Source organism: Dinoponera quadriceps, unplaced genomic scaffold (assembly GCF_001313825.1).
Source record: "Dinoponera quadriceps isolate SergipeBrazil2010 unplaced genomic scaffold, ASM131382v1 scaffold5144, whole genome shotgun sequence".
Taxonomy (NCBI): Eukaryota; Metazoa; Arthropoda; class Insecta; order Hymenoptera; family Formicidae; genus Dinoponera; species Dinoponera quadriceps.
In genome coordinates this window covers 330,856-339,759 of record NW_014560308.1, presented here as the reverse complement: position 1 = coordinate 339,759, position 8,904 = coordinate 330,856, and the positions used below count along the sequence as shown (strand labels likewise).

Here is an 8,904-nt window from a genome sequence, read left to right as displayed (position 1 = left end):
TATATATATAATAAACGTTGCAGTATCTTGAATTTGATCATTTTGACTAGGGATTATCTCATCAATCGATACTGCGGCGGCAGTCACACAGTCACGACTCCTCAACAACGAGTCTTGCGAACGGGACATTTCCCGACTCAATTGGGACCCGAGGTGATACAATTATCCGACGGTTTGATAAAAGGAAAAGACGGTCAAATGTATCGCGGCCAGCAGATGACGTGTAAGCAGGACAGCTGCAAGTCGTTTTGTTGGGAACGTCAGATTGACGATATAACTCAGGTGCCCGTCGAAATATATTCTTACTTTAAACGATTCGTCACACTCATTTTATTCGCAAACTACACTACTTCATCATTTCAGACTTCTCAGGAACGTGTGTCACCCGTCTCAACGCCGCCTCGTAAATCCCTTCCGTCTCGACGAAGCATTGAATCTCGTGAGTGAAGAACGTAGTATTTTACATATAGAGAAATCTTCCATGAGAAATCTTCCATTGACTGAAAGCTTATATTCTTTTCTTATTTTTTTCTATTGTTCGTAGGAAAGCGGGATTCTAAAAAACCGTCGAAAGAACCGGAAATAACGGAACCATCAATACAACCGGTACATAATTCTTGAGCAGAAAAATTATAGAGTTTAATTATCGGCTATACCGAAAATATGCGCTTCAGGCAAATTTTCACTCCGAAAATACTTTAATCAAATTCAATTTGGCATAGATCGAAGAAGCGCAACGAGTGACGTCGCCGAAAGAAAGCAACGATTACTTAATAACAATCGCTCCAGCTGACCATCAAGATGAAATCGTCTACGAAACGAACGAATGAAGCGACGGAAAATAACATTGAATAAACAATAAATAATATGAAGACATATAATCCAATCGACATTGATACTTTTAGATACCTTCTTGTTTCTTCCTTTTTCTGAAACGTGATATATATTATTTAATTTTGAAATTCTTTACGTGAAGTCTTATTTAAGAAATATATCTTCTGGAATTATTCAAGTGGAGAAAAAATCGAGCACGCGATCAAAACGTGGAGTTATTAAATATTTTATTATTAAGAGAGATTTTCAGAGTACACAAGACTATCTATCTAGTGAAGTCGACTTGGAACATTGGTGGTTCGCTTCCGTGAAACAAAAATATTGGGTCGCACTTCACGTATTACACGTCTTACGAGACCGCGTCTCGCTATTGCACATCACCGTCCGAGATCCGTTTACCGTAAAGGACGTGCACAGCGCTCTCAAGGTAATTCATTGGACTCTCTTCTCGCTCCGCTCTGCCCGGCCTTATATCATACATACCCTACAAACGACTATGCACTAGCGTTTTTTTTTTCTTTCGTAATAATATATATTTATGTATATGTATATATATATATATATATGTATATGTATATGTATATGCATACATATTTATGTATGTATATACATATATGTATATATATACATATTTATGTATATGTATATGTATATACATNATATATATATATATATATATATATATATATATATACGCCAGATCTAAGTGCTACTTCATACAAATTTCAAGGTACAGGAAGTATCTACAAGTTAGTTAGTTAGTCTACCACATAATTTACGTACTGCCTTCCGATAAGTAGTGGTAATATTACGTCTACGTATACGGAGTCTAGCGTTATCATCGTACAGGGTTACAGCTCTATGACCTCGCGATGAAATCAACGGTATACAGAAAACCACCGGGGTGAGATCGTTATCATTACCCAACGACACAATGCACAATAAATATAATATGTATATATGAAATAAATATATAGAGATCGTAGCTTCTTCAATGATCGGGCTCGTACGGCGGGACAATATAATGTCTTAAACGTTAACATGGATATGCATTATCGATTACAGTTAATAATACTGGCAGCTTAAAGTACGACGTATGAACTATGCTCAACCTAATTGGACGCGAGAGTAGGGAGTGCCTCGCGCGTTTAGAAATTCAAGTTACTCCCGTGATCGGATTAGAAGGTTTGCGTTTCAATTGGGAAAACTATAGCGCACCGTGTATGCGCTACATTTACGCGTATACGCTAATCGAGCCAGTTGAACGTTTAAACGAGTCTATCGGCTGTTCTACGTGAGATGTGCTGGCACTCGCTACCCGCCGTAGGTTCTTACTACGTCTATTTAATATTAAGTAAAACCACTGCCCCGCGCGCGCGACCGCTCGCTCGCAGCGGCGCCAACGAAAGTTCCGCTCACAACCACCGCGCGCGAATCGAATTCCTAACTCGACAAATTATTGTAACACCACGGACGTTCTCGTCAATGCGCCTAACCGACGCGTCGTTGCTGGCTACATAATATAATAGCGAGATTAATTATTTATTATCGTTATTATCGTCTCGCGCGTGCGGGCGCGGGAGCGCCAATGCGCGCGAACAAGGGGAATTAAATAACAGATCACAGGTGAAACTAGGCTATCTCTGTAACAAATTAATATCACATGAAAAAATATGTATCGGTTGCATCCTATCGCAAAAATCTCCCGCGAGTCAGGGACGGATGGCTCGGATAACGAGCCATCGATTATTTAAATTGGCTGACCTCGGTCGTCTCTTTCCACTGGTTGACGCGTCCCACGATTCTTCGCGAAAACGCTCATATTACCTCTTCGAACCTTGCATTTCTCGTCGAGATCACGAGAAATCTTTATCTTACGCCGCTTGCCTCGTCCAGTAGTCGTAACGTCTATCCGATTCGACTTACCCGAGTCGAAATTTGAATTTCACATTAATCCTGCAAATTTCATCAAACTTGAAGAATCAATAGGAAATTTTGAGATATAACGCTATGCAAGCCTGTTATGATAACTTGATGCTATAGATGTTTATTTACTACCGTTTTCTCGACGTTAAGAATTTAAATTTAGATTCGTCAAAACAGCAAGGATAAACTAAAGTGAAAAGAATTCGTTAGCAGATTCAAGATGAAACTCGTAGTTCAAGAAACATTATTAGAGAAACAAATTTGCAACACTTGCTATTTTTTAATAAAAAATTATTGATGATTTTTGGTTGAGCGCACAATTAATTAGAAACTCGTATTCATGGTTTTAATATCAACATTTCTCGTATGAAAAAAGTCTATGTAATGCCGGTTCGGTCTAAATTTCGACTCGGGTATTTCGTTATTCTTGATAAGTTTGTTAAATATTCATTAAGATAGAAAACACTTTTGGATTTTCAAATCCCGTTAATATTTCTGATATCAATAAAAAAAATAACAATGAGATTAAATATAAAATAAAATAAATAAATTTTAAATGAAAGAGGGAAATTTGTTGTTTTATATTTATCTACTTATCCATTAATTTTTATTTAGTATCTGCTTCTTACTCATATTCTGAAATCCATACCTGAAATCGAACAATTTACATAATTAATATGTTATTTGTCAATAATATAAACAAAAGTTTAAATGCACGATTTTAGATTTTTGGAATAATGGAATATTAAATAATTGTTCAATTAGGCCTTCTTTAAGCTTCGATAAAAGCGGCAATAAAAGTAACTATTTCTAGCATCAAAGAACAAAAGCCTATACAGTATTGTACTTCGAGTTTCTCCGTTGGTACTTCGAATTCAGTGAAATCTGTAGGATTAATGCAGAATTAAAACTTTTTTACTCGCGTGTTGCACGTATATACGCTCTCTTATCGCTCTAAACCTACCGATAGCTTATTAACGACGATGGACAACTAAACCCTGACTAAACGATTACGATTAGAAGTAAAGTTTGGCATTTTCTTCGCGCTCGCCGCGCACCACCGTCCAGCTGTCTACAGCCCGTTCGCTCTACATATTCCGCGAGTGAATATTAGGATTAGCTTTACTTTGGCTTCTGCAGCTCGCGCTATGTCGGGCTGCCGTTGCGCGACGTTTCCTTTTTAAACCTAAGTACGTATTACCCCTGTTCTTACTTAAATTACCGATTCGTAAAGCAGCGTTTCTGATCCCATCTAGAGTTTTCTTTCGTAGAAAATCCGCGTGACCGCGAATTCGAGGAACAACCGTTTAATTAATAAGTCGACGAAACAGCCGGGAAACGTCCTCGAGGACATTCTCGCGTATACTTCTCAGAATCGTCGACCCCGAATCTAATCCTGCGTGAGAGTTGTCGCAAGCAAGCTGTCACCGCTACGCGTCAAATGGTGATTCGTATCCGTTTCAGGTGTAATATCGCTCCTCCAAGCTCCCGTTAAGAAAAAGAAAGGGTATCCTTAGCATCGTAATGTCATCGCACTCTACACTCTTCGTGCCGCGGTGCATGTGTCTGCCTGTGAGGTAGGTTTGCGCGATGTTTCGAGGAAGACGAAGCGCGTCCATCGATCTCCACGCTCTCGAGAATCCGGGTATACATTTCGCCGTTCCTGCCGATTCTATTGCGCGATAGAAATTCTCGTACTCGGCCATAGGCATGTGAAGGTGAAGCGTTGTCGAAAAAACGACGAATGACGACGACGGTATTGTGTCGTGAGCATTGTGGAAGCTGCCTCGTTCTGAATAACCTGAGATGATAACCCGAGTAAAAATTTTAGTTCTACATTAAGTCCATTCGGTTCTACGTTGAGTCTTTAAAGGTCTTCTATTGTGCTCCTTTCATGCTTTAAATAGAAATTTATTTCCGTTTCCTCCACCTGAAGATTTGAGATGTAAAATTTCCCCCCGGGAAGTCGAAATTCCCTTTGTCAAAGGAGCACTACTAGCTTCTTTGATGCTACAAATGGGAAGTTATTTCCGTTTCCTGCAGTTAAAGACTTAATTTAGAACTAAGTAGAATTAGGCTGGTATTTATAGCCGGATCTTATATTTAAGACAGTCTTATAGGTTCATCTTCAGGTGTTTCAATGAAATGAGCCGCACAGCATCTGAAGATAAACTTACAGACGGTCTTAAATACAAGATCCGACTATGAATACCGGCTTTAATATAGGACTAAAATTTCGACTCAGGGACTCATCGTGCATATATGTTATACCTCCGGCCTTTCTCAACTAATCGCACCGAGCCTGACGATCTCTCGTCCCTGATCGATCGTGTATCGTTGATGAGAGCTTCGCTCTCATTCACCTTTATACTTTTGTACTGTACTCGTATCCCCTCAATCTCAATGCCATTATTGTCCATTATCTCTGACGCTCTCTTCGTGCGGAACGGTTCGCTCGATCGGATTGCGAATTAATACGGAGGATCTCGCGGAAGTCGAACAAGTCGAGAGCACGTGCGTTGCGTATGCTCGGAAGACTCCCTTGCGTTCGGAGAACAATATTCCCTACGGGTTGTGCGTGCACATCCCGTTCGCCGAAGCTGTCAAGCCCGTTCGTTGCAACCGCGCTATTTTCGGCACTCGTCGGAAAAGTAAAAGTGGGTTATCAAAAGTGTTACAGCGCCTTAAACGGCGCTACGATAGATGCGCTACAAAAGCTGAGCTATGACCGGATGCAGGAGACACATGTGCTCGGCACCGCGTATCGGAAGACGATTCACGCTAAAATGACGGACCATTTCCGGTATGCTCTCGAACGGCTTGCTGAATTGTCCCAGGATGTAGGCGTTCAGCTCCTCGTTCTTCTGGATGCGCATATGCATGAAACCGCGAGCGCTTCTGCAACAATTACGAAGGCTCAATAACACAAGTAATCGTGCTCGAGGGCAGAAAATCCAATTATCGCAGTTTGAACGATTGAGAAATCGAACGAATTATCGAGCACCGCAATGCGGTATTTATACGCGTCACTTACTTCAGAGACAGAGAATAGTCCTGCTTGGTCGATTCGCTGTTCCTCACCAGGTAACTTCCCTCTCGCAGAAGTCGTAGGACAGCCTCCGCCTCGATTCGCGTGATTGAGCCGTGATACCACCTGAAATCAAGAAAACAAAATCTTTGTTCGAGTTTCGGAAGTGTGGCCGTGCAGAATCGTGAAGAAATTCTGCGAAAATATTCAAAGATGAACAAGTGGGAGTGTGCAAACGAAGGTAAGAGAGATCTTGAGAGGCTGCTAATGAGCTCATTAGCGATTCTCGAGTCAACTCGAAGCCACCGTTCGCCAAGTGAGCGAGCAAAAACGAACAACGAGATACTGCGACGCAGCTTCTCTCGGTTGAGACTCACCCTTGCCTCTCCAACGGGAGCTCCACGTCGACCAGATCGGCCGATCCTCGAGCGGTGCTGATTTCCAGGGGCAAGCCGAGGTTCAGGCCGCCGGGTTTCTTCGGTACCAATTGACTGCACGCGTTTCCTTCCGTGCCCGCCGCGTTTCCACTGGCGTCGAGGTTCAGAGTCATCTTCGGGCGCGCCAGACCGCCGCCTGAAATGAGTCACCCGACAGTTAGACTCCGTGAAGCACTCCGTGAAGCTTCCAACAGTAAACAACGATGATATACGTATAATGTAATATATAGAGCCGCCCACAGTCTCTCGTGACGAGCTCTACGACCCCTTAATTATTGCTGCGAATCAGAACTCGGATACGTCGAGACTCGCTCGCATAACGGGGTGGATAAAGCTGAGTCGTCCACAGGAAATTATTATGGGAGCGTTCGCGTGTTTTCGTCACTATCTTTTATCTACCCTTGCCCCAAGATAGCATGATCGAGACTGGATTAGAACGCAACGCGACGCTGATATATTCAGCGTCTAATAATTATTAGCGCGAGGAAGCAGACGCGATAAACGCTCCTGGTACCGCCAAGATAACTCCTCAATGAGTCATTGTTAAATTAACAGATTTCAGGAGAAGTACGACAGCGTATGTTGCGAGTGATATCATTTGTCCGGTGAGGAGAGAATGTCGGACATTCTAAAACCACCTAAAACCCTCTGTCTTCCAAAGTGAATGTTTACAGGCGCCACCCTAAAGTGACAAGCCACTCCACCAAGAAGCGTTTGTTCCCGTCCAATTTTTGTTTCGAGGTAACTTTCCGCTATGATAATATCAGTCAGTCAGTCAGAGGGTTCCCTGCGAACGATAATGACCAAGGAAGGACGCGTGAAGGAAGCGCCCCTGTACATTCTGCGGTGGGCCGTTAATTTCATTTATTGGCGCAATCTCTTAGCGGTTGACTTTTCGGACGCGGTACATGACGCAGGTGCGACTAGATTGCCCTGACAGGTGTAACGTCGAGTTAGCTTCTTTTATGGCCTAACGTGCCCAGAGGGTATGCCGTAGTGCCTCCGTCTGACGCGTACATATGCAGATACGTAGGGTGTCCTGGGCTATCAGATAAATCGAGGGCGAAGAATCGATAGTCGCGGAGTTGTACTCGGTGACGAGGAGATCGCAAGACCGAACTGAATTTCAGGAAAGCAGAATCCTGTCTTTCGGTTCACGTCAGATATATTTCACGTTTATGCAAATGTCGCTTGATTTTTAATTAACGTGATTTCCAATCAGCGAAAAACGTGATAAGGTCTGAAGATCGCGCGACGGATATTGTAATCTACGATAAATTCCGGTCGGAAAAGATCGCCTTGCCAAATCTGCGACGAGAGTCTCGAATATCCCCGTATACACGCATCAAATTACGGTGAAAGGAGGACCCGCGGCTATCTTCCACGCGCTATTTCTATTCAATTCCTCTTTTGCGAGACGCACGTTTCGGGAATGGTTAAACATTAACAGCGGCGGACTGCTAGCGTTACTCGACGAGATTGGGTGCGTCTGTATTATTAAATTCAATCTGGCGATCGGCCGAGCAGATTTATCCGCTCTCCCCCACCTCTCCCTCCGTCGGCTCCGCACGCCGCCGTAAACGCTTTTTCTCTCCTTTGTCTTTGCCGGAATTTTTCTCTCGCGCATCCACAGAGGCCTTCTCGGCCTTTGTACATCCCCCCCTCCCCCTACCCTTCCCCACCACGGTAATCTCTCGTCCTGACACTCGTATCCTTATTCCCTCCCTTTCCCTTCTTGGACTGTTTTAATATCCGTCCCTGACGGAGATACGTCTCAATCAATTTCTTCGCGGGCTTTCCGACTGTCGCGTGACTCCCGCGGGAAATGGGGAGCCGTCGAGATGCTCGGCGGGTGGATCGCACGCAGGTACACCGAGGACACGAGCAAACTCCGCCGCCGATGATCACGATTCGCTGGGCGAATCCGAAGCGATGCTTGTTTGCTCGCGAAAACCGTTCCGCTGTGCGGGCCTCCGCAAGCGATGTGTTTCATGCGGCGTCGTACGGTGAAGAGGGAGGCGGTGATTGCGATGGGAAGCGCGGAGGAGAGAGGAAACGCACGGCTGAGAAGGCAAAAATATTCTTGGGATACGGCAGGACACGCGCGACGTCTCGCCTCAGAAACGTCTCCGGGGAAATTCTTGGGCCGGATGAGGCCGCCCGGACGGGAGAGAGACGCACGGGAAATCTCGCGGGCGTCCGAGTCGCGCGCGTCGCCAAGACGGGAAACTTTTAATTCCCCGCGAAAATCAGGACATATTGGCGACGCGTTTCGCCGGTGGCCGTCGAATGGCTCCAGCGAGCGGGAAGTCGAGAGCTACCCCGCACCAACGATTCGTATTTATTGCCGCGGGCGAAGGAGATCGAGGGTGGAACCCGCCGCAGAGATTTACGACGCCGGCGAATTTACGGCCCCGGGGAGCCGGCATGTCAAATGCGCCTGGGAAGGAGTCAATGGCGATTCCATTGAGTGGCGAGGCGCTATTAAATGGAAGATGGCGCGGATCGCAACGGACGTAGTCGCCGCTGCGAACAATGTGCTTTCAGGAGGATGCGGCATCGCGAAGGCGCGATCCCGTAATGAAGCGTCAAGGCAGCGACCGCTTATTCGCGTCACGTATCTCCTTTCGGGTTACAAACCGTAAGAATATTTGCCACGGAGACTCCGGGGGGGGGGGG

The 8,904-nt window shown here is 44.7% G+C and overlaps 1 protein-coding gene and 1 pseudogene across 1 annotated transcript in view; one reads left to right on the top strand and one right to left on the bottom strand.

Moving 5' to 3' along the window:
* Window positions 1-830, top strand: part of LOC106750689 — a 5,029-nt pseudogene extending 4,199 nt beyond the window's left edge.
* A 935-nt stretch (window positions 831-1,765) lies between these two features.
* Window positions 1,766-8,904, bottom strand: part of LOC106750688 — an 82,141-nt gene continuing 75,002 nt past the window's right edge. The window contains exons 7-9 of the mRNA XM_014631190.1: window positions 6,166-6,361; window positions 5,795-5,914; window positions 1,766-5,658 (exon numbers count right to left, since the gene is read on the bottom strand). Of these exons, the coding sequence (XP_014486676.1) occupies window positions 5,469-5,658; window positions 5,795-5,914; window positions 6,166-6,361 (506 nt within the window). The 3' untranslated portion in view covers window positions 1,766-5,468. The remainder of the gene's footprint in view (window positions 5,659-5,794; window positions 5,915-6,165; window positions 6,362-8,904) is intronic.